At 35.7% G+C, this 26,201-nt stretch overlaps 2 protein-coding genes across 3 annotated transcripts in view; one reads left to right on the top strand and one right to left on the bottom strand.

The window, feature by feature from the left end:
• Window positions 1–245: 245 nt before the first annotated feature.
• LOC112461792 (FMRFamide receptor-like) lies at window positions 246–12,854 on the top strand. 2 transcript variants are annotated; one of them, XM_025027172.1, is made up of 4 exons: window positions 246–706; window positions 4,053–4,321; window positions 4,574–4,763; window positions 10,382–12,854. In XM_025027172.1, exons 1-4 carry the CDS (start codon window positions 398–400, stop codon window positions 10,991–10,993), a joined length of 1,380 nt encoding a protein of 459 aa, XP_024882940.1. In that variant the 5' UTR covers window positions 246–397; the 3' UTR covers window positions 10,994–12,854. The 2 variants fall into 2 exon arrangements, with proteins under 2 accessions (XP_024882940.1, XP_024882939.1); XM_025027171.1 differs by having other exon boundaries at window positions 10,364–12,854.
• A 3,581-nt stretch (window positions 12,855–16,435) lies between these two features.
• LOC112461790 (tudor domain-containing protein 5-like) overlaps window positions 16,436–26,201 on the bottom strand; it is an 11,354-nt gene continuing 1,588 nt past the window's right edge. The window contains exons 2-10 of the mRNA XM_025027170.1: window positions 24,946–26,141; window positions 24,247–24,446; window positions 24,018–24,156; window positions 23,678–23,899; window positions 23,293–23,394; window positions 18,483–20,547; window positions 18,191–18,386; window positions 17,709–17,883; window positions 16,436–17,459 (exon numbers count right to left, since the gene is read on the bottom strand). Of these exons, the coding sequence (XP_024882938.1) occupies window positions 17,397–17,459; window positions 17,709–17,883; window positions 18,191–18,386; window positions 18,483–20,547; window positions 23,293–23,394; window positions 23,678–23,899; window positions 24,018–24,156; window positions 24,247–24,446; window positions 24,946–26,130 (4,347 nt within the window). The 5' untranslated portion in view covers window positions 26,131–26,141 and the 3' untranslated portion in view covers window positions 16,436–17,396. The remainder of the gene's footprint in view (window positions 17,460–17,708; window positions 17,884–18,190; window positions 18,387–18,482; window positions 20,548–23,292; window positions 23,395–23,677; window positions 23,900–24,017; window positions 24,157–24,246; window positions 24,447–24,945; window positions 26,142–26,201) is intronic.

Genomic DNA, 26,201 nt, shown 5'->3' with positions numbered 1-26,201 from the left:
ATGTTAAAAGTCTGAAACACACATATATTCGCTTTTAACTCTATACAAATCGTAAATATCGTATTTATCGAATAATTTTTAATCTATTAGCTCATTAATATCTTTAATAATGGCATCTATTTTAGCTTATAATTGTTACCAATTAAAAATGACAGAAACGACAATATTTAAGGATCACATTAGCTTGCGCCAACACGGTAAATAATGATATAATTAAACCAAAAATTACATGAATGATTAGCAGTTGAACTCGAAGAGTGCGAAGATTCGACCAGAATTGAAGATAAGCAAAAGAAAAGGATAAGCAGAAGGAACAAGGAGCTCGCGAAGGTGAAGATGGTAACGTGAAGAGGCGGGATCAAAGGAGCAGTACAAAGTGATAGAAAATTGTTGAACGATGGAAATAAGCTCGATGACGACGACGGTCGCTCACGATTATTACGATGTTGGTGTATTCACGCAAAACTTCAGCAACACCAATAACAGCGGTAACGACGAGCAGCAGTTCGAATGTATGCTGCCGGTCAATACCAACGGCCTGGCCGTCTTCGTTATTTATGGTATATTCGCCAACCTGATCGGTCTCTTTGGGATTTTTGGCAACACGATCTCGATGATCATCCTGTCGCGGCCGCAGATGAAGTCATCCATCAATTATCTACTGATTGGACTGGCCAGATGTGACACGGTACTGATCATCATTGCGGTAAGTGCGTCTCTCTTATACTTATACATCATGCACTTTCTACGCCAAAGAAATAAATACATTTAAATTTTAGGGAAAGAAAAATTATGTAAAAGCGTAAAAAGCGCACTTTTTAAAAGTCAGGAAATATAATCTTCAAAGAACTAGAATGATTAATGCACGCGAAAAATTGTACTTTGCTTATGGCATGCTGTATTTCTTAGCACTTGAAAAAAAATTAGAAATTATGTAAAGGAAAACATGCTGATACCTCGTTTAACTTCGTGAACATTTTTATGAATTCATATTAACGCCGAAATTAAATTTTATTTTATACGGTAGAATTATTGTGCGGGATCGTAAAATGCTGCGAAATATTGCACGTTTAATGTAAAAGAAACGGTCAAAGTTAACAGCTACTTTAGTGGGCTGGTCGAGTTACTTTTTGCCCTTATTATGAAGAAATAACATGAAAGAGTTTTTTATTGTACCAAAATTAAAATTTTCGCTTTAAAGGCTTTTAAAGGACATTTTATCAAACAGAACAACGGATTTTATCAAATTAATTTATATCATTTATATATCGGATATTATTATTTTACATATTAGCCTAAACATTTTTGAATTATATTTATCTAAAATGTATTGCTCATATTTTTTAAAGAGATAACGAACCAAATTAAAATATCTTTCATTCGTGATGTAATATCAGAATAGGGTTACTTATATTACGGTCAACGATACGATGAATATTTCATGTATGCCTCCCGCACGATTTATTTATAAAATTCAATTAAGCATAATATATATGCAAATATATCCCACCCTTCGTATATTTTATGAGATTTATTTGTAAAACTTAAAGACGTCTCCTCAAAAAACGTAACTTTTCTCTTCACGATTCCAATTGATGCAACGTGTGACGAATCGCGACCCGCAGAACGGAAAATCAATGTTTAATTGGCACACATGACCAGAAAACGATTTTCAATAGGATCGTGGAACGCCTCGTAATTGCCATCGAATGACCCAGCGTTTACCGTCGTCGCGTCTGGCCGCTGCCGATCAATCATGCGCACCAGATAAAATTTAAGAAAAAAAGAACATGCATCATTCGCATCGTTGCATCATTCGCATCTCTACCCATCGAGTCGCATTTCGAAGGGCTTATCGCGACGCCTTGTTACCGTTATCTTTTATTAACAATAGCTCTCGAAACAACCGAGAGCTCGCTCATGTCGAAAGTGATACGAGTTAACGTTTCAGGCACTACATGTTTAATCCTCTATGCCGAATATACGGGATATTTCAGAGAATCATCCTGCAAACGCGCGATGACAAAATGCAGAAAAGCGCCGTTTATCAAATCTATTTCAAAGCTAATATATTAGTTAATAACATATATTAGTAGTTTTGAAATATGAAATGGTCTTTCATGAATTAAGCTTTGCAGATATATTGCAAAACTTTATTCTTTATTTAATTTTAGACAGATCTTAGTTTAATGGAGTTTTAATTCGAGAGTCGCTTTTTATATTTAATGTTAAATATAAAAAAATTTGGAATTTGATGAAAATAATATAAATTTCTTTAAACTTAAAATATCAAGCCAGAAAATATAATAAGACTTCTGAGTAAATTAATCTAATATAGAGATTAAGAAAGCGCAATGTTCAGCTTTATATTGGCAGCAAAATTGATTTGTTTATTATTAAATCTCATTGTTAAGAAATTTAATCTCGTAAATTCAATTATTGTTTTGCACACGACAAAGAGTATACTCTTTTATTGTTCTAAATATTCTTTGTATTATACCAGTTTCTTTCGCTAATTAAAAATGCGAAATTCTCGCGTATTTGCCTTCGTTATATTGAATTTGACAATTAATTAATTTTCGCCGTGCAAAACGAAGTAATTAAGGATCCGAAAAGATTAATGACGTTTGATAACAAGTGTTAAATATCGAAATTCAATTTTCATAAAACATACCCACCACAGGTCATAATACCTTCGTCGTAGAAATCAGCTGCAGACCTCTCGTTTTAATTTTGCCTTTAATCCCGTGTTTTTCACAGTCGTAAATTTCCGACATAGCCGAGCTTTTCATTAAAATAAATTCTCTTTAATACAGCCCAGTAGCACGTACCGGTTTATCTCATATAATTTCAGCTATTTCTCTCTAAACATGTAATTTATATCTTTATCTCCACTCTTGCATTTTTACATACGTTTATGTGATTCCAAATTTTTTATATAAATAAAAAAGGAACATAAAAAAGGAAACTTGTTGATGAGAAACGTTGAAGAAATATTGGTATCACATTTTGTAATTTGCATTCTGAAATTTAAATATTTTAATTTTAAAATTTTCTTCCAGAAAAATTACGTATATTCAGTCTCCAGTCAGTAAAAATAAACTGAATAAATTATGGTGTATTTAATTATGATCAAATTCATATGTATTTAAAAAAGTTATATGAAATATGCATTAAATTTAAAAAAAAAATTTATAAGACAAAGTAAACCAAATTCGTGGAAAAGGTTTATTTTTTTAATATTTTACGTTGAGATTGAAAATAATTTCTATTAAAAATTCTAGTTTCGCGCAGTAATAGAAGATATAACAAAAAGAGCAGATGTCACCTATCAAGTCTTATTCTTCTTTATATAGGGTAATTTCACATATCATCCCCCTAACACAATCCTTGTCAATATAAATTCGCGCTGCAGAGAAAAAGAATTACTGTCATCAAAAATGCATGGCCTGCCAGGATGTCGTAAAATAATATGGATCACATGTCGAGCTTATGTAAATAAGTCACCACGTGTTACCGCGGTTTCACATTTTCGCGGATAAAGTCAAGACTGACGCTGTGACGGTAAACAGGATCTTCCGGTATAAAAGAGATGAGCCAGGGGGAGTGGAATGTTCGTACGCAAGATCCTGTCAACCCTCTCGAGGCCACATTACACAAACCAACCTGGTTATTAATTAATTATTCGAAGCAAACTCCCTTGACTTCGCACTCTCCCTTACTAACGAACTATTTAGGTATTCATCAATCAAATGCCGCGAGCGTAAACCGCTACACGTCTATAAATAATTGCACTTTACAATAAATAATAGTCAGAAACATTGCACATTCTTTTTATGGAAACGTTCTAAAAATAATATTTGCAAAAAGTAAAATAATTAAAACAAAATATATTGATAAGAGCAAATTTATTTTATTAATTTATATTTTATTGCTTATTAAAAATTGCAAAAGCCGAATGTAAACGAATGCCCATGACAGAAAAGAAAATTAAATATATTACATAAGAAGCCCCTTTATCCTTATCGTATCTATAAATTATGCATTTATAGGTATTAATCTATGGATTACCGGCAATCTACACGTACACGGGCGCGCTATTCGACTATAAGTTCATCGTCTATCCGAAGACCATCAAGTACCTGTATCCGCTGTCTTGCATAGCGCAATTTGTGACGGTGTATCTGACGTTAACGGTGACTTTAGAAAGATACATCGCGGTCTGTCATCCGCTAAAAGCCAGATCCTTCTGCACTTACGGACGGGCACAAGTGGCGGTGCTGGTCATAGTCACCGTCGCCGTTATTTACAATCTACCTAAGTGAGTAATCGATCTAACATTGATCGTCCCTTCTCTCAATCTATAGTCATTAGATAAGATAAGAATATAAGATTAGTATATAGTAGAAAAAGAAAAAGCTTTAATTAAAATAATTGTGGTTAATCTTTTATCTGTTTGTGTTGTTTGAAACGATATAAAATATTCGTAGCGAGGAGAAAGATGAAAGAAGTATTTGAAAGACTGGAATTATTGTGCAAATTAATGGAGAAATTAATTTTTGAATTTACTTAGATTCTGGGAAATCGAAGTGTTCAACGAGAGGCACTGGAAGTATAATGTCACGGTGTACTGCGTTAAACCAACCGAATTGAGGAGCAACGAGCATTATGTCACCCTGTACATCAATTGGATGTACTTCTTCGTGTACTACATGTTCCCGTTCATCACATTGGTAATTTTCAATACGGCCATTTATCGACGGGTGAGTAGTATGAGTAGAGCTCAGCATCGTCATTGCACGTAAATTTTATTTTTAATTTAATTTACTTCGGGTATATAAATTATACAGAGCTGATAAAACAATTGCAAAATTGTAATAATAAACTGATAAGAGAAATTAAAGAAACAGTCTACTATTTTATTGTTCAAGAATGTCGTCTGTGATCGTCAAATTTCGAAATTGGAAACATAGCAAAAAACGTTGACAGCCCAAAATGAAACACGAGCCGGATTAAACGTGAAGTATCGAGCAGCTTGTCGGCGAGCTTCCCCGATAGAACTAACATTTCCCAGATTTTACCTCCGTTTTATTAAAACTTCTTTTTAGAATTCGCCAATAAGTCATGACAAAGGAGCAGGAAAAGAGGGCGATCGGGCCGATACCGCAATAAGTTCGCGCTAGCTTTATATGACATAAAAGTACAAATAATAAGCCGGGGCGACGAAACCAATATAGTGTATTCAGAGTGTATATGTCTCTTTGATATACGTGCACATGCTTAGAATTCGCGGGCACGTACAGGAGCAGCGAAATTCACGGACGGCTGCCCTCGCACGTGCCACTTATTGCAGCTCCAGACATAAGCAATATCATCCTCCTTTTCCTCTTTCTTAATTCTTCGACGAAATACGTGAAACATTTGCATCAGCCGGAAGTTAACATGCGTTAAATATTTGCGAAACAATTTTTGCAAACCAATTTCATAAATAATAAATAACAACGCAGTATTATAAAATCGGTAAAAGCTAAAATAATAGGGAAAACAATCAAATTCAAGGGAAACGCCGTTAATCCGTCTGGATCTTGATTGCTAATATTATTTGAATGAATTTTACGTAGATACATTCTTTGGCTTGGCAAACCACATGCCGTTACTTTCGGACATAATGCAGTCTCGAATCTTGGGTGCTGTTCTAGTTTCAACACTGCGTTATGTCCAAAAGTAACGACGCGTGGTTTGCCAAGGCGAAAAATTGTACGTAAAATTCACTCAGATAATATTATTAGACAATCAAGTCCTGGCCGATTAACGGCGTTTCCCTTTAATTTCATTGTGTCTCACGTACGGTCGTATTTTCTTTTACTTATTATCTGAAATAATAGTTTCAATATCAAAACTAGAATAATAATTTCAAGTCTCAATATATCTTGCTTTCCTCTAATGAATTGGATTAAAAAGTAAACATAGAAAAATATAAATTAATATAACATAAATAATTTTATGTAAATTAATAAAGATTACTTTTGCAGCTTTAAAAATTTCTATAAGATAAATGTTTTTTTTTTGTGAGAGATACCTTTCCTCTGTACGATTTAATTGGCGAGAAAAATGGGAAGAATATAAATTGGGACGATAAAACTCGATATATAGATTGATATAAGGACTATCTTCGCGATTTTAAATGATTTCTCCAAGATAAGAACTTTATACGTTTTTCCGAGTACGTGATATGCATTTTCAAACAACATCGGGGGGTGCATAATATCCTTTGCGATAAGATTTAGCCGCAGGGTCGAATTGAATCCGCACAACCCTCGGGGTGTCCGAAATTACAAAGTGCCGGTTGTCGAAGGACCAACTATTTCCCTCAGCTTTCTCTTATCGCGAAACTTTACCGTCTATATAAACTTCGCTCTTAATTCCGGGATCAGGATTAGATTTTCACCGACATATTCTGCGGGACAACTTCCCTAGACTTTACGCGGACGAAAAGCGCGTTTCCGATGAGAAATGCTCATGCGGCAAATGAAGGAAACCATTTAATCCCGTCTTGAAATTCTTATACTTCCTGGCGAAGTTTTGCAGTCTCTCTCTTGACGTTTCTCTTCCCGTCGACAAACCGCGACTAAATGACGAGAAAACGCGAACGGAATAAAGAGCGAATGCCTTCGCCTTTGTCGATCAAAGTAAAAGGCACGACAAATATATGAATGCTCTCGATAAATAAATAAAAAAATATTAGCGCTAAAACTTATTTATTTTAGAAATCTGGTTCGATGAGCTTTCGAAAAATATATAAATCGTCGTTTAAATCGCGCCCTCTTATATTCCTTCGACAATAAAGGAAACAAAATTTCAAAGTAATTTTCTGTGAGATCAAGATAGCCCGTGGTAGTCATCCGTTCCGCGAGCGACGGGGTGACAGGCGTGACTCAACGCCCCGACGAGGAACAAGAGCTGAGACAAACGTTCGCGCCAGCTAAGGACATTCGCCCCGCTTTATTTACAAGACCCAACATATTCGCAAGGAGATACGATTCGCATTGCGCGTTTTCGTCTCGGCATACATGTATACGCTCGTGCTCGTGGATAATAATTTCATTAATAACTTGACGCGGGCACACTCGCGCGAAGAGAGCGGTACCGGGCGGTACCGAGTGAACCGGATACGGTAATCCGAGGCAATTCGGCGACACGCGACGCGCATAATAATCCGCCGGAACGACGTAAAGTAACGATAATAATTAGCGCTGCCATTTCAGCGTCGTAATTGTTTTAGCAGACAAGCACGCAACTCGCTCTCGCAAACCGCAAAATCAGAAGAATGCAAAAGACGAGCCGATATAAATAGACAGGAATTCGTGGCGCGAAATTGCAAAATTCTTCGAAATTTTGAAGACTGATTTATAATTTTTGAATTTTGTTCTTACTATTTCGTGCATCTTTCTTTTTCTATTATATATATTGTGTATCTTATTAAACAATCAAGTTAATTAATAAATAGATATATTTATTTATTTACTTTAGTTTTTCCGACGGGGTTAATTAATCAGATTACTTAATAAAAATCGTAACTTGTTATAATGAACATGTATTTTAAACATTGATTATATACAAGTCTAATTCTCTCTCTCACAACTAGTTTTGTCTATTTAGTCTATGACTATTACATAAATCATTATTGATTTTGGCAAATTATTTCTGATGCCCGACATAATGCAATTGTTATGCTTTCATGTACAGCTTTCCGCTTAGTTTAAACCATGTTTGATATATTGGGATACATTGTGAAAATGATTAATATATCGGGAGCGTTCTATAAACTGCATATTTCATCACCTTATAAATCATATGTCATAAACAATGCATCCAATCATTTCGCGCATATGTCAGTCGTTATATGTACAAACACGGTGCTCTGTTGAAATTACACCCGTAATGTAATTGTCGTGTTTTTATCTTGCAACTTCTCAATCTGCTTTGGTAACTATTTCGGATGAGCCACGCCGCTGTATCCCTGTCTTTCGGAAGATCCCGAAAGATCCAGAACCGAAATCCCGAGATTAATCATTCTCGCGCACGAGAATCCCAGGCGTTCGTCTTTTAACGTTTCGCCCCGTTTGGCGTCGGTAGTAAAATATCGCAGCCCGTTTGGCATTCAGCGCTTTCTCACCGCGTTTCCCGAGCACGGCGTGGGCGAATTTGGAAGCCGTGGAACAAGTATCGGGAACAGCGAGGCGGGATGCGAACGTGAAATATACGCGACGGGCGCAAAGCTCGGGAATTTTGCGCGAATTGAACGTCCTTGTTGATGTCCGCCCTTTGCCTCTCTCTACGACCGATCAAATGTTATCGCATGAGGGGATCCTGGTGTAGAATAACACTCCAGTGATGAGAGACACGGGCAATCACAAGTATATTGACGGTTCTTACAGAGAGAGAGAGAGAGAGAGGGGGGAGGGAGGGAGAAAGAAAGAGAGAGATCATGTCGAATTCTCATGTCAAAGCTGTGAAGTAGGTTCTAAGATTTCTCTTTAAACAAAACAATATAGCAACATTTTGTATGGAGAGAATGATCTAAGAATCAAAGAAAGAAAGAATTTAGAATTCAAAATTATTAATCCCTCCCTCTCTTCTCTCTATATATCGACATGAATATAATTGATACACGAATATAATTAGGCTAATGAACATTATCGTCAATCATTTGTGTATTTCGAAAGCGATCTTGATATTGTTGTCACAAAGAAATCGTTAAATTAATCAAAGTCTGTGATTAAAACTTAACACAAGGGAAATTGAGCATTCTACATAAAAAAAATACTATTAACGTCTCTTAACTTGAAGTCAGATAATTGTGGCCTATAATATTCTCAAAACATCTTCTGACTTATTGATGTCTAATATCAGAATTTTGTAACTAGATGCCTATTTGCTACATTAATTTAGGATCTAACAAATATCTTTGAAATATCGCGATGATTTTCACATTGTAAATTTCACGTCGTCTTTTCGGGACTGAATTGAAGGACAAAACAGCCGATTTTTCACAAGTTTCGTCGCGGAATATTTTTCTCTGTTGAAAGAACGATCGTAAATTCGAAAAAAAAGCAGGTCAGGCACGGTTAAAGGTACGTCACGCCGGGGACCACTGTGAACACAATGTGTTTCACATAACTTCGCGTCGAAACAATATGTGATTCGCCGCAAAGTGAACAGTAGCTACAATATGTCCAGAGTGCTGTTATCATTTTTTATATTGCGCCACGAAGGACGAAGGCGCTGTTAGAACTACGTAATTTCAGTACGTCAGGCCTTTCACAAACTCTTTGTTTTATTTCCAAAAAGTACGTGATGCTTACGCAGAAGATTAATTTATTTAAAAAATGATTTTATATCAGTAGAATCTGGTAATAAATAATCTAAAAGTTGCGATTATACTTTATAAGAATTTCCGAAATTTTGGAAAAAGCCTTCGTAAAGTTTATAATACTCAATTAATTTGTTAATAATAAATTGAAATTTCTATTCAATTTATATGTAATGCTAAATGATCTCCATACAAAATGTTGCTATGTTGTTTTGTTTAGAGAGAAATCTAAGAACCTACTTCACAGCTCTGACATGAGAAATATGATGATGAAATATATTTATTTAGTATCCACTTTTCCAACGGTCTCTTGTGTTTGCGCGGGAAATTGCGCTCCTTGTTTCATCGTGTACCCCGAGAAAACAAGAACCCGCTCATTAACCCTTCATCAGCCCTGTAATTAGTCGCGTTTTCTTCAAAGGCGCCGCGCCGGTCGATCTTCTTTTTTCCACGCTGTCCCAGAGTCGGCATGACCTTCTACTTGTCACCGTGTATTACACCGTTGAACGACACTCGAGAATTTAACGTCGGAAAAGTGTCTACCCGAAACTCTTGAAGAACTTATAATACGGCAATTCCGTATTATTAGTCTCGCGAGACGAGTAAATATACCGTCGTAATTCTCGTTAAAAGAACGCCATTGGCGCTTATTAAATACGTCTTTCTTCGTGAAGCGAAGAACTTAAGTTTTTCATATCAAAGGCGATAAAATATTTATTATTGAAGCAAATAAATGTAGAAAGCTGTTTTTTTATAGCGGTAATGAACATTGTGTCGCGTGATAAGATATTAAATTTCTCGATAAGAATAAACTCAAATTAACTAATTTAATTTAATTGCTTACTTTATAAGTGAAAATTTATTAATCAGTTTACGTCATATTTCGTGAAAACTCAAGATAAAAAAATTAATGAAAGATCTTTTTATAATATTTGTCATTCCCCGCAACTTTATAACGATGTTGGTTTACCTCTCATAATATATCTTTAGGCGTACGTCGGTTTTCAGGTGAGAAAGGCGAACAGAGACCTGCAGCAGCTGTCACGTCACCAACGTCGCGAGATCGGCTTAGCGACGATGTTGATGTGCGTGGTGATCGTGTTCCTGATCTGCAACATCCTGCCGATGATCACGAACGCGCACGAGACGTTCGTCGGGGATCCGCCGGAGTTGATGGTGCAGATCGGCAATCTGCTGGTGACCATCAACAGCAGCATCAACTTCATTATCTACGTCATCTTCGGCCGGAAGTTCAAGAGGATATTCCTCAAGCTCTTTTGCTCGTCCAAGCTGTTCGTGCCCGGTCGGGACAGTCCGGAGTTCCAGACGTACGACGAATCGATTGTCACCAATACGACGAACATCGAGCTGAGAAACTCAGTCAGGCACGGCCATCTCAATCGCGCCAACACCGTCAGCTGGAACAACAACATCCACGGAACAACGATATCCAACGGCGGCACCAGGCAGCAGAGCCTGAAGAGCGGCAGACCAGTCAGCCCCGGCTCCTGCGTTTATTATCCGGGCAAGAATCTGACGCGAAGTCCTAGTCAGATGTCGAGAACGTCGAACAGTCGGAACAATTGGAACAGAAGGGAGAACGGCGATTCCACCCTGTAATGGACAACCGTACCTCGCGCTTATTATGCAATTAAAAGTCTGCTAAGTGTTTTAATCAAACGTCAAGAACTGATTTTAGAAGCAGTGGAAAAAAAAAGTAAAATGACAATTTCAATGCCAATGAACGACAAATGCTAGTCCTTTCATATGTTATCTTGCGAGAAATCAACGGTGTGTCTTAATTGCTGGCCGAGATCTTTGGTTGATCAGAACTGATGGAACAAAAGAATGATTAGCTTTATGTTCTATAATATGTACATATTATAGCTTGCTGCGTTTTCTGGTCTGTGAATTTGATGAGTGATCCAATTAAAAGAATGTCAAAAAGGACCAAACCGATGTAAAAGATAATCAGTATTATTATCTAATGTTTTTGGATTATTTAAAATATCATCCAGTCGAAATTGAAGCAAAAAGACATTCGGAAGAAGCAAGACGGACAATAGCTAGACTATTTTATGTCGTAATAGATAATAATTAATAATCAATGGAATTATTCTTTATCTTCATTATTCAATCAAGAATCCTGCTGAATCCTATAGCAGGGTATTACGACAATCCGCAAAAGAAAAGATAGAATAAGAATGAAGATAGAAGAAGAATGATCAATGATGCGAATCGATATTAACGCTTTCGTATACGTTCCCGCGGTATACGTTTCCACGGTTAGCAGTTCCAACGTCCAGGACATCAGAATGGATGGAGAGGTGTAAAGATAAGATGGGGCGATTCAGCGCTGCAGTGGACAATCGATATTATTGTACCCTTGGGAAGAGCTCGGACCAATCCTTACGCTCGAACGTGGTAATCCTGCGGGATGGCACGGCTTCGATATAAAGGAAAAGAATCGTTAAGAATAACAGTTATCGCATTTCCTATCGCAGAAGAGCTCAGAAAGACCTAAGTCTGCTTGCAACGATGATCTTTCAAGCGATCCGAAAGTTCAATCTTGCTTCGGGGCGATCTAGTCGAATGTTAAAGAAAGAAACTGATGCTAAATCCTATAGCGCCGCCGTTTTGAATACTTTAAGTTAAGCAGCCGCTTGAATACGCTAGTCACTCGTGCTTAGTGCTTCTGTCATCCTCGAACATGAGTTTTCTTATTGTATGTCAAAGACGCATATAGCGACATTGACTTGATAGATTAACATAAGCGTAAATTGATAGATTAAGCAAAAAGATTTTCCTTTTTCGTGATAAAAGACGTTAGGTATACCAAACGAAATATCCTATCAAAATTGAAGCGAACTCGCGATAGAACTAAATCAAAAATAAAAATACGTATCACAGTTCTAAATTTTACCAAAATAATATATTGTATAAGGAAAATTTGCAAATTTTTCTTTTCAGAACTCTCGGATTTTATCTATCACAAATTCTTAATTTTTAGTATTAAATATCTTGAAAATTAAAAAATTGTACTAAATGTCTAATAAATTTTAAAAAATGTTGCTGTTATATATGTATAAATAAATATATGTAAACATATTTATTAGAATAAGGATAACAACCTCTCGCAAGAGGTCAGGAATCTCTATCAAATTATATTATAATTCCACGATAATCTTAAATCTTATTTTGCTTTAATTCTTGAAACAAAGAAAAGCAAAATGAAATTTTATGAACAACTTATATGGCTATGTTTCAAATGAAATGTAATGCAAACAGATTATTTATACTTTTGATAAGAATTTAAAACGAAGCATCAGATACATATTTTCTTGAAGCTCACATATTTTCTATCCTCTCCGAGCTACGCAACAAAATTTGCTTGGAGAAAAGATACAAAAATTTAATCAACATTAATAAAGAGCGAGATTTCAGGGTTTTTTTCATAACGTAATATCTTAATTTAGTCAAATTCTTTAATTTTAGGCCTTGAAATACTCTTAAATCGTTTCTCGCCATAATCCCAATTTCATTTAATTTAATTCTTCGCTATCTAGTGCTTAAAAGCACGTCCTTTTTCTAAGCATCCTTGATATATTACGCAAAAACTTATAAAACTTAGATGAACATGATAAAAAAAATCTTGTAAGCGAGATAAGCCAGCAAAAGGTTTCAAGACCGGAAGTCAAACTTCATTGAAGAAGTGTTACGCTCCTACAGTGTAACCTTGAAAAAAAAATTTTGAAAGTGATCCGCTAACTCGGACCGAGAACGTTTCGCGAACTTTGAGCATGTCAGTCACGTACTAAAGCTCTCCGGGGAAAATAAATCGAATTTCAAAGTCAGAAGTACAGAACCCAATAGTGCGACATTCCCACGGGGAGAACTTTTGTCCTGGCAGCGGAGAATCCTGTATCTTGCATTCTCGAACTATTGCTCTTTGAAACTTGAATACTGATCAACCTCAACCGACAGTCAAACAGTGACGAAGAAAGATGTTCCCATTATTGAAATCCCAAGACAAAAAAAAAAAATGCTGCTTCTAAATGCCACTTTAAAGACTCAATTTAATTTAAAAAATATTTAAAAGCTTTCATAATTTGTCAGATATTTCTCAAGCATAATTTGAAAATTTAGAGTGATTTAGACGGCTATATACTTTATCAAAAATGAGAATGATTCGATAAAATAATAAAAGATAGGATCAATTTCCTATATTTTTCTTACAGTAAACTCACGATATTTTTTAAGATTTATTTTTACAAGACGAAACAACGACATATATACTGTACATATTTCTTTTCATTCGTGTGTATAGATTTAAATTAAATAAAAAAAACAATATTCAAATAGAATAAAAAGAATGAATACGCTGAAAAAAAACGTTAGAACTATAGCTTAACCAAAGAAAACTGTACTCCTAGTTGAATACTCAAAATATAAGTGTTAGCCTTCTAAATTTCACAAATATAATATTCGCACTGAAAAAATAACGTTCATCATATAAGCGCGAGCAAATATAGATGTATTTTAAAAATAGAGAATCGTTAAAAACTAGACATTAATTTAAGGATTGTAAATATATTTCTATATCTACGAACTTATCAAATAATATATATGTCAACTTTAAATACTTCTCTTTTCCCCTGCTGCAAAAAATTATTTATTTACAGCTTGTACGATACTCTTTACTCGATAAGAGAATACCGATAAATTAGTGGCACTGTCCAATTCGTAATTTAGTTTACGGGTAACTGTACAAAATAAGATACTGTAAAATTAAATTAAAATTAAATTTAAATCTTAACAATTTCCGAACATATTCTTGCTAAAGGGAGAAGGGAAGAAATTAGATTTAAAAAGAAAAACAGAGGGAAACAAAACGCTCTCATAACTATACGATAAATAAAGAGATTTGCCATTCTAGTCACGAAATTTCTATCAAATCCATTACAAATATGTATACTCATAATATATATGATCTGTATATACGCTATACAAAACCATCTTGCTGTTTATCATATCCTATAGCTATCTCGACATTCTTGTAAATATGACATAGGAATCATCAAATAGTGAATGGCTGGGAAAAACTGCACGGATTTGTGTATGTTTAATTAGATAAGGATATTAAATGTAAAATTTATTCCAAAATTTTTTTAATTATTAAACGCCCTTTTATGTTTTTCCCTTTATATATGTCTAATGATACATGAAATAAATGAAAATCGAAATATTTATAGCACTTAATAAAAACTGAGACATATGTATGAATTCTAGATATAATTTTCTTTTATAAAAAAAAAATTGTGATCCTTGTATTGTATATGTAGGCTTTTATTCCATTGCCAAAGCATATTGTAAACATTTGTTTTCACGTAGCTCTCTATCTAGTCCTCTATCCTCTTTATAATCTAACGCAGCTAGAAACACATTTCGCCACTCGTGTAAACGATGTCCTTACCACTCAAATGTGCTTTCAATCAATTTTATTGTACATAAAATAAATTCGCACAATCGATGCACGAGTTACAATTATTCAATCCCTCGTAACAAGATGTTAATCCATATTCCATACAGGACCAACATTCCAACAAGGAGAAAGATTACAAAGTATCTATCTCTGCTTAGAATTCCACCAACATAGTTATATCTGTATATATCTCTTAAAACATTGAACAAGGCGTGATGAATCAAAGAAAATTAAATCATAGCTTTCAAAATATTAACTGAACAGGAACGGAGTAAACATATGGTGAAATATAAGTATACGATAGAGATTAAATGTACCCTGTTTATCTCTCTCTTCTGTCAGCATTCTGTTTTATCTAATATTCACCTTCTATTATTATATTCTATTCTATTTCAGTAAAATAAGCAACAAATATGAAACCACTTTCCTGATGGCGACTGTTGAATGTCATACATTACGTTCGTTCTTAGCAAACGGTTATCCATGGTTATTAAACAGTTACGGACTAAACGGAACGAGCACCAAGAATGAGATAGATTTACAAAAGGATCTTTCGACTACATTTATTTGAAGAATATTATGACACGGCATACGTATCGTTATTACATAATGCGACTGCGGTCCCATCCACGAGTTACGTCTTTTTGCTCTTCGACCTTATATAGAAGTACAAGACGATCAATCCTATACCAGCGTACGTCGCCTTTGTCACCTGCAAAATAAATCGGGCGCTCGAAAATCCATTCGTAGGCAAATGAAGAAACTCGTCGCGAGCCTCGTACAATAGTCGACGGACAATTTTAAGGTTAGGTCACACTTACGTTCGCCCGACCGTACATGGTTTGGCTGTTGAAGTGTTTCGCCAAACCCGCGAGCTTCTCTTCGCCCTCGGCCATTTTTTCACGGTGGAAAATTCGATTCCAAACGCAAAAATTCTGACAGAAAGATCGCGGAACGTCGTCGTGCCGCGAACTCGCTCCTCTTCGATCGTAATCGTCCGCTGGACGCCATGTTGCGAGATATATCGAGACATCGAGAGCGGATCAGCGGATCGCGAGATATTTATATCTTGAACTTCCTGTCTTTGAAAAGAATGAAAAGTATTCTCGCCGAGATAATCTTTTATATTTATAAATATTGCTTGCAAAAAACTCAACAATCTCCAAATTTCTGGGATTTTGTTTAGCAATATTTCTAACCTTCTCGAGATTTCTCGTCAATTTGCCTCCATGAGGTAAATATGAAATTATGATTTAATGTAATTTATCATCTTTTATAATTTATAATAAATTATCTTATAATATTTACGATGGACATTTGTATTGTATCTTGTGATATTTATAATAATCATTTATATTGACATTACACTTATGATTAAAATTTACCTTATACTATTTACAGTATTTACGATAATTATATATTTATCTCTGACATTTAATATAAAATTTAAATATTACTATAAAAAATATATAGAGATCATATTGTGCAACGCGCAGCAACAATTATTTCCTTAAATTATAAGAAAACAGCTTAATGTAAATCTTGGTACATTCAAATATTTTTTTCATTTCTAGAAAAAAGGCACTTGATAAGAACCTTTTTAATGTTCAGGATATTTCCCAGGCAGCATCGTATCCAAGATCGAGACATAAGACGTCTTTTAGACCTCATATCATAAGACGTTTTAAAGATATCTTAAAGACGTCTTGTGTCCCGATTTTGGACATGCATGCTGTCTGGGTTGACACAGATGGGTATAATAATCATCGCAAATCTTTTTTTTTTCAACGATATATTTAGCTTTTCTTTACTAAATATATTGTAGCAGTTCTTACGCTCATTATATATCTTGTCATCATATAAAAAATTACAAAAACAACTCTTATTATTACTTAAGGCATACTTAATCAGGTAACAACAATGACTGATCTAATTGTAGGATTATATATACTTAATCGCCTAAAATAATAGTAAAATAAATGAAAATATAAATCAACTAGGTAGAGACGACCAAGAGCAAGAATACTCGTTCTGATGTAGTGAGATTAAACTGTCCTTACACTGAACTTTTCTCTTTCTTCTAAGAGCCAATTACTGAAGAAAGAAAAGTATGGCAAGATATAAAAGAAAAGCAATTTTACTCACGACATCTAAAACCGGACAGCATCTTTGCTCACTACTGATATGTTAAGTATTGTTTTATACCTCATCACGATTATATATAAATTCCAAATCAACATAGGCAGTATTACAATTTAAAATATAAAGAATGCAGAGTAGCTTTAAGACACAACATAAATATCATTTGTCCTCGTTATATATATAAACGTCAAAAAGAAATTAAACTAAAACATTCTTATACACTGTTATAAGTACGGCAATTATAGTAATTTCTTATCAAAGGAAATATTGATAAATGTCACATTATTTGCAACAAAACCATACATCACATTAAACATCAGTCAAAAGAAGTTAATAATAAATCACGAGATTCATCTGCTCACTAGAGCAAAGCTTTATAAATCTATATATGTCAAATATTCATATATAATTTGAACATAGTAGAATACGTCGTCTCAAGTCGCGATAAGTGACAATCAACATCTAGAAAAAAAAAAAAAACTACATTAATCAAATGTTCCATATTTTCGTGGAGACTGGAGAATACTTGGACAAATAATATTCGTACAAATAATATTATTCATCTTGATAACGATAAAAAAAATCTTCCGAATTGTTTTTTATTCACGAGAATATTATATTACATATAAATCGTCGTTTGTGCATTCACTTCATCAAAATCTATTTCAAAAAAGATTCACTTTTAAGACGTCACATTAAGACAGCACTCACCCACAAGGTAGATAGAATGGAACCGTCCAGAAACTCGTTTTTTTTAAAAGCATTCCCTATTTCTTCACGCGAGACTATTTTCAGTCTGTGCAATAATGCCAACGCGGATTGCAACGAAATCAAACTAATGGAGACAATCCGTTTTTCAGAATCACGGGGAACATTTAGGGGATACCTAGAATGGCAAAAGTATATTCTCACATGAATATTTGTAAATATTGTAATTGTAAATGTTATGCGAGATGACGCACGGCTCCGTCTAAGAGCGATCGACTCGTAATCAGGAAGGTTTCCAGTCCAATCCCGACTGTTATCCCATATGTGCCTCAGTTTTATAAGTTTTATATTGATTGTGTTCAAAGTGAAGTGATGAGTGAAGGAGTAGGAAGAATATAAGAGAAATATAACTTGTTCAAGAAATCCAAATTATTTCAATAAAATTAAAAATGGCAATTGTAAATATGAAAATATTGCAAATTTACCTGTCCAATTGTGAAAATTGTACTGGATATTCAGATCTCTGGATTTCTTTGAAAATAACTTTTATATTCATCGCTTCTAATGTGGCCAATAAACGAGATTGCAACTTGAGATTCGTAAAGGCCTCTACAAACTCGCATGTCAGTATCCAACCATCCTGTTCGATGTTAAATATAAACGTCACACCTTTAACTGAGTCTATGAAGAAATTACTAATAATTAGTTCCGTACATAATGTCAGAAGACAAACGGGTTCAATCTAAATCAGCTATATATTTAAGTGTAGTGTCGTACCAATTTTCTGGAATACAAAAGAGTCGATGTCACGAGTTCTCTGCTGAACGGATCCATGTTCGATGTTGCAGGACTTCGCATAACTATCTATTGGCTTCTCTTTGTCGTGGCTGTCTTTAAATTTAAAAATGTTGCTCGAATCGGTCGCTTCAGTCATCTCTCGAGGTGCGAACCTTCTGCTGTTATCGCAGTTCCAGTCTTGACGGAAGAAAGTAGTCGGTGTGCCAAACGCAGGGTTCTCATTGTGATTCGATACAGGAACGCTGTTTTGGAACTTTAAATTGGCCCAATATTCTGGAACCTCGGTTTGAGTCCAAGATTGCGACGACACAGGTTGTCGCAAATTGTTCACGTTACTGTTTTGCTGGTAATAAGTCGGTTCACCTTTTATTATCGGCTGTGAGCCCTGCGTGTAATATGCAGGTGGTCGAGTGACATAGTTCTCGTCAACTTGCGGGTTATCTCTCGTTATCTGATTTGTCACTTTGTGCTGCTGCGTGTACGAAGCAGCAATATCGTTCGCAGCCTGCGATGTCGGTTTCTTATCTTGTCTTAATTCGCGAGATTGAGCGTTCTGAATGTTATCGGAATTATTACTGCATGTGTTTTGCCTTGCATCTGCGTTTACTTGCTGCTTCTGCGTATTATACATTACCGGACCGGATTCATAGACCATTTTCGGAGTGTAATTTTCACTGACATGAGCATTCAAAATGTTATCGAGATTATTGCTGCATGTATTTTGCCTTGCGTTTGCGTCCGCTTGCTTCTTCTGCGTATTATAAATTACCGGACCGGCTTCGTAGACGATTCTCGGAGTGTAGTTTTCACCGACATGTCCCGCAGGCGTAAAGCACGTGCTCCCCGCGTGAATATTCACAGTTTCCGTTTTTGGAGCGTGGCTGTTCTGTGGATTTTTTGCCGAGAAATACGATGTGATATCAGTATCGTAGTTATGAAACGTACGCTCATTCTGCGTCTCCGGTACCTGCATCCTGTTAGTCATATAAAACTTGAAGGGATTTGTATCTTTGAGCATATTGGCGAACTGAGTATTTACGGTCTCCAGAAATTCCGAGGAATTACTGCTAGCACTCGTTGGGATCGCTGGAGATACTGGCGTCACAGGAACATTTTCGTCATTCTGATTGGTGTTTGGAATGAAGGTACTAGCTGGTGGTATGTGATTAATGAATGTTGGAGGTGCAGGACTACCAGTTGGAGGAGGCATTTGCGGAGAAGGCATTTGCATATGCGGATTGAGCTCGTCCGATTGGTTCCAGTTGGTTTTAAAAGTAAAACCGTCTGAGCTGTAACTCGAAAACGCGGCGTTACTCTGTGGTCTGTCATCGCCGTTAGCGCCAAACGGATTTGACATCGAGATAGTATTTGCATTGAAGTCCTTCGTGAAAGTTTCACTATTTAAATTATACGACGCCTTCGGCGCGGAACCAGCATCGTTCAATGTCGTCCCGCTCGCAGGATTGGGCGTTGACGGAGTTTTCGTGCCAGTGGAACAATCACTTTTTTGTTCTAATAAAACATTCTCCACAATCGTCAAAATTTTGTGCAACTGAATCAGATCCTTGAATGCGATTGAAGGTTTTAGCAGCTCATAGAGGATATCAGTCACGCTACTCTGCAGCTTCTTGCTCTCATTCCAGAGTGACATGTATATCTGTTTGGCATTATCATAAATAAGTTCGTCAGTCAGGAACGGATTCGTCGTCGCCTCCGCGTTGTTAAAGACCGACGCCTTAGCGTTCAACGTATTCGCGAAGGAATAAACGTTCTGGAAGTTTGTCGATGATAAGTTAGGCGGAACGCGTTGTTCACCGAGAGGCGGAAAACCTGGTGGCGGTCTCACTGGCTGTTGCTGATGATGACTGTCATAATGTAGCGTTGATTTCGGGGAAACCAAAGGTACCTCGAACGTCTCCTCTGTCGATGTTGCTTTGCAGCAGTTGTCGGGCATCAGGTTCTCCTCCGCGAAGCAATATGTTGGTAATTGGTTCAAATTGTTTCGCACATACTTCATTATGCTAGCCATGTCGACGGCATCAGCCTGAGTGACGAAAGCAAAAGGGAAAAGATCAGATAAAGTGATACGTCTGATAAAGTCGTAGTAAAATTTTTGATTTTAGAAAATAAAAGTGAATGTACGGATATCAATCAATCTCTGAATATCTGAAGATGCTCAAAGTATAACAACCGATTAAATTAGGCAACTATAAGTGATAATTCGGGAAAAATTATCACTTTATGAGATCATATTGTTTTTATACTGACTAGTATAATAATTCCACACACGCATACTTTTTACAGACTCCAAATTCTTTATTACAATGTAATAGAACGACAGCCATGACGACATCATACAAGATTCAAATTTTTCCCAAAATTAAACTAAACTGATATCCTAATATATATTATATATTACATAATCGCAAAATAGTTACAAATATATATAACTTCTGATAACATGTATATTATTAAGATCACATATACATATATATTTATACATATATTTTGTGTGTGTGTGTGTGTGTGTGATTATAATTATATTATAATATATTTCACACGCATTTTTTAAGTAAAAAAAAAAAGATAAGAAAGCTGATCGTATATATAATTTATGATGATATATAATTTATTATATTCGCTCTCGTGGCGTCAATTTTCAAATTTATTGTTCTAGATTTAAGTTAATTGCGTTGCTTATATTATGTGCGCGATGTAAAAAGGAAATTGAGTCTTCAATAGATCCTGCACAAACATCCCATCCGTCATCGGATTCTACATCGCAGTCATTGACGACCGGAGCAAATGCTATTTCGGTCACGTTCGCGTCATCATTCATCGATTTGCACGTTTCGGATACGAAATCTGATTTAATCGATTCATTACCCCTCTTACTTTCGTCACTTTTATCGTCATTGATACTTTCTCGACTAGAAGTCAGATCGTCAGAATCCAATTCAGTGTTGTTATTCTGTATATTTTTCACGATCTTTAACATCTGTTGCATTAGTTTCGGAACGTCCAACGCCGTCTGATCCGTCGCATGCAATTGATATTTTGAATCATCAATGTTACAGGATACAGGAATAGAATCAGACCGATTCAACTGATGCTGTTTCGTGTCATCAACATTTGAAGCACGTGAATCAATTTCCAAGGACTGATTCAACTGACGCTGCTTTATGTCATCAACGTTAGAAGAAGCAAGAGAATCTGTTTCTATGGATGAAAAAGTTGTTACTGTGGAATCATTATGTGATTCATCTAATGTTAACTTTTTAGGCAACTCCTCGGACATTGACTTCTTAACCAAGCTGTGTATCTTGATGCGATTATTTATATCCATACAGTTCGATGCCTTAGATTGTTCGTCGTTTGATGATATAATGATGCTATCATTGGATGTATTGAAACTGTAAGACGACGATCGAATTTGCTCGCTGCTAGAAGATTCACTTGAGTCAACGAAATTGAAGTTTGTCTTGCGACTTAATTTGTCCAGTAGCCTCTTGTATCCAGGAATGCATGCTTTATTATTTGTACTGGACGCAAGGGAATTGTTTGTATTGCGTCCAGACATTTCTTTGCTCATATTATCTTTATTAGATATATTAGAAAAAACTGACTCCGGATCTGTATTGGAATTTCCGTCCTGTATTTTCAGATTGGCCTTTGTTTCGCATACTTTGCCATTTCTGTCTACTTCTCGATTAATTTCCCTCGAAGAAGTTACGTCATTGAATTCAACGATATTTGTACTGGATTTTGATGTATCTTCAGATTCAACACTATCATACAATATCTTCATCGTCATGGGTTTAAACCTTACTGTGACAATTTGGTTGGGTGTTGTCTTGTCTCTCATCATTTTTATAAAATCGGTCATATCGTCAAATCGCTGAGAAATATTATCCTCAGGCAGAGAAATATTATCCTCAGGCAGAAAAATTTCCTCTTCCATACGGGTCATGTTTAAAAAATATTGTTCGCCAGGTGTCTCATTTCTCTGATTATGCGAGCCTGATTTATCTTCTACGTCGCTCTTATGTTCTTTACTTGACATATCTAAATTATCAGGTACTGTATCAGTTGTTTTATTCTCCTCTCTTATTACCGACCAATCAAAGGGCTCCATCAAACCATGTCCACCATACAAACTCCTAAATGTTCCAAAATCTTTCGTATCATTATTTTCATCATCGGAATCTCTCATACTGAAGTCCATATAACCGGGAGAGTTATATATTTCACCGTTATTCTGCAATTTTACTTCCCTACTTGAATCGATTTGTCTTGCATTATCTTCCTCTGTGTTTGTCCCGGACATGGAAGTGCTCGGTTCAGAATCGGATTTCCGATTATGACTCAACGTTTTCGATTTTTCCAACAATGGAACTTTCGTAGGTGTCCTCGACTGCCCAGTTTGCGGATAATTTCTCGACTGCGATCTAGTATCCAAAGCCTCAGTATCCGGAGACTTAGCATTTAAAGACTTAGCAGACGAAGATTTGTCATGCAAAGATTTAGCATCCAGCGATTTACTGCATACCCTTAGCAGGAACACTTTTTTGCTGTTCGGGACGTTATGCAAGGACTTGACAGTATTGTTTTCGATATCTTCGCTTTTTACATCGGATAATCTATGCGCTCTCTCATCACGCGATATCAAATTATTTCTATGTCGCGATTTATTTATATTGTCTGCGCTTCCCGCATTAAATGTCTTAATAGACTTAGAAGATTTGATTTTATCGGATGTCATATAATGTATTATGTCAAACATACGCACCGTGTTACCCACTTGCGCTAGTCTCTCATTCACTAACCAATCGTTTATACGCACATCCTCTTCTTCGCTTGTATCGGTCAAAATGACCATCATGGAATTGTGCTGTAAAAACAATCAGATAAATAATTTTATAACAATTTTGTAATTTTATAATATTAAGTTGCACAATGTTAGAGATTAAAAAATAAGATGTAAGTAATTTTCTATTGTTCTTTTAATATCGAAAATTAAAATAAAAAAATAAAGATAATTCAAACAAAAATAATTATAAAAATATTAATAACAAAAACAAAGATATTAATAAAATTATAAAATATATAATTCAGATTTAAGAATTAAAACATTTTGATGTTTTAACTTTCAAAAATAGAAAAAATAATCTTACCTCAGGATCAATAGTAACTATAGTTGCAGCTAAAAGAGTATCCTCAATCTTTTCGCTGAATTTTTCAGCTACGCTCCTTTTCCAGCGATCACCAACACTTGGTTTAATCTTATATAAGCCGCAAGGTATTGCTTGAGCCGGTAAATAGGCAAACTGTTGATGCAAATAATATACATCCTCGGGTGTATATGTCTTCATAGTACCATAATCATAAAAGAATACCTGTTTTGAAAAATAATTATTGCATATCAAAATATAATTTCTAAAAATTAATAACATTATTTGTCGGAAACTTAGTTATTTATTGCTTTAGTGCAGTTTATACCACACTTATACTAACCGTTACTCTAAAATCTGGTTTTACACTCCTAATGATCGCTCGGTGCCACCTATTGGCGTAAATGCACGCACAATTCAGGTCCTTTTTCAAGGCAATTTTGGCAATGGTATATGTACTTTTTTTATACTCGTAGAAGTCCCTAAAAGCAATATAATTCCGATAACTCAGATTTTACTATCAACATTAATAAAAAAATTTACAAAAATTGGTTAACTGCACATGTACTTACGATAAATCATCCATCATTTTATCAAAATGTCTTCTATTTTCTCGAAGATGTACCCAAAAAAAGTTTGGATGAAACACTTCTATAACATATACCCCCAAGTATTTTCTGTTGCGTTTTAATTCAACCACCGATATTTTGTCAACTTTATCGTCATAATTCATCACGTCATTAGGAGCGAAGATCCTGGTAATGGTAGGAGACTGTAAAATTACATAGATTATTATAATAATTGAATTATCATGTTGCATTACAAATATTAAATACCCTTCCAGCATTACAATAATCAACAAGAAATAATTAATTATTTAATTTAATTAACATTATATATAAAGAAGACACGTGAAAAGAAAATATTGATTTATTGTTATATGCTTTAAAGAATTATATAAAAAAAAACATTTAAAAAAAATACTATAGATGTATTTTTATATGTTAAAAAAATTGCTACTCATGAATTTGTCCTCGTACTTAAGTATACCATTAAAATTTCTATTATTTGAAATAAAAATTGGACACCAAAGGTTAACGCTTAGCTTGTACTTTCTACTAGGTCTTTAACAGTAATATTCGTTAGAATACATTAACAGTTTTAGCATTATTAATTATTATAGTTAACAATTTACTGCATAATCCACAAGAATATACTTTGCTGGCAAATTCTAAATTATAAAATATCACTAAACAAATACTGTTACGTACAACATCTGATGGAAACGGTGGATTATCCTCGTAATTACGCAAAGTTTGCGCTATATCAATAGGCTCTGGAACCACTGGCCTCTTGTCCGCGCTATAAAGCATGAAATCATCCATCTTGTCAACCTGCGTCATGTAGAAGATTTGCGGCAGGTAAGACGCGAATTCGCGCACACTGTCAAAGCCCAACTGGACGTAATTCAGGCACACCTTGTACTCGCGTAAGTATAAGTTGGGCAGATCGGGACACCAAATGCCGTCCGGATGTTTCCGCATCAGTTCCTTCAGTCGCAACTTTATTCTATCACTTATCAGTTGGGACATATCAACGTCGGCAGTCCTCATTTCCGTGTTGCCGTTGCCATTCATCATGGCAAAGGCTTCTTTATCACTTATTTCCCCATTCGTTTCTGCACGTCTCTGACAGTTACTGGCAGAATCAGCTGGCAGAAAATCGTCATCACTAAAATACTCTATACCATTCTCGTAATCCTCTTGTCCGGCAGCACATATAGTTGGTGTCGGAGGCGATTCCGAGTCGATCTGTGATTTGCTCGGCAACTGTGGCTCTTCCTTCGGAAGCTGCTGCTGGGCCGCTTTATGCGAATCGTTACTCAAGATCGGAAAAATCATGTTGCCATCCAGGCGCAACTGATGCGACAGCAATTGTAATTGCCCCCGTAATTGCTGTGCAGAAATACTGACGTATGGCACTGACCGCTGTACGATCGTCACAGCGTCCTGCAGACTCACACCGTTTGGATTGTCTTTTATATGTTGCAGAAGCTGACATAACATGTCAGGTGCGATGTGAAATTCCTGCACTGGCCTCGCGTAATGATGTGGACGCCGATTAAATGGCGGACGAAAACGGGGTTGGATGTATCTGGCTTTCGGGGGCTCTCTCATCCTCTGACGTGACACCAACGAGCTGACGTGCTTACTTTTCTCCGACGGAATCCCGCGTACGTAGTGACCGCCGTTGTACTGCTCGACAATGAAATGTTCCGGGAAACTTTGGAGAAATTCCACTAAATTGTAATATCCAAATTGACGATATGGTATACGGGTGTTCTCCGCATAATAATAGTCTCTCTCTAGAACCGGTATAGCTGTGGCGCCTTTCCGGGAGACCAATAACGCCAGGATAAGCTGGCGGATCTCTTCACGTTTCTCGGCCTTGCTCATCCTTGAAATCTCTGTTTGAATTTATAAAAAAAAAAATTTATTATCATCTCCTATCGTGAAATCAAAACGCT

Source organism: Temnothorax curvispinosus, unplaced genomic scaffold, assembly GCF_003070985.1.
Source record: "Temnothorax curvispinosus isolate PA1 unplaced genomic scaffold, ASM307098v1 QBEX01011778.1, whole genome shotgun sequence".
NCBI classification, from domain to species: domain Eukaryota; kingdom Metazoa; phylum Arthropoda; class Insecta; order Hymenoptera; family Formicidae; genus Temnothorax; species Temnothorax curvispinosus.
The sequence above is the reverse complement of the archived record's forward strand: the minus strand, read 5'-3'. Positions and strand labels throughout refer to the sequence as shown.

What these genes read in the sequence shown, in the direction of transcription:
- LOC112461792 (XM_025027171.1), top strand. Translation starts at nt 398, where the DNA reads ATGGAAATAAGCTCGATGACGACGACGGTCGCTCACGATTATTACGAT. An exon ending in CGGTACTGATCATCATTGCG is followed by an intron (nt 707 to 4,052) that starts GTAAGTGCGTCT and finishes ATGCATTTATAG; the next exon opens with GTATTAATCTATGGATTACC. An exon ending in GTTATTTACAATCTACCTAA is followed by an intron (nt 4,322 to 4,573) that starts GTGAGTAATCGA and finishes GAATTTACTTAG; the next exon opens with ATTCTGGGAAATCGAAGTGT.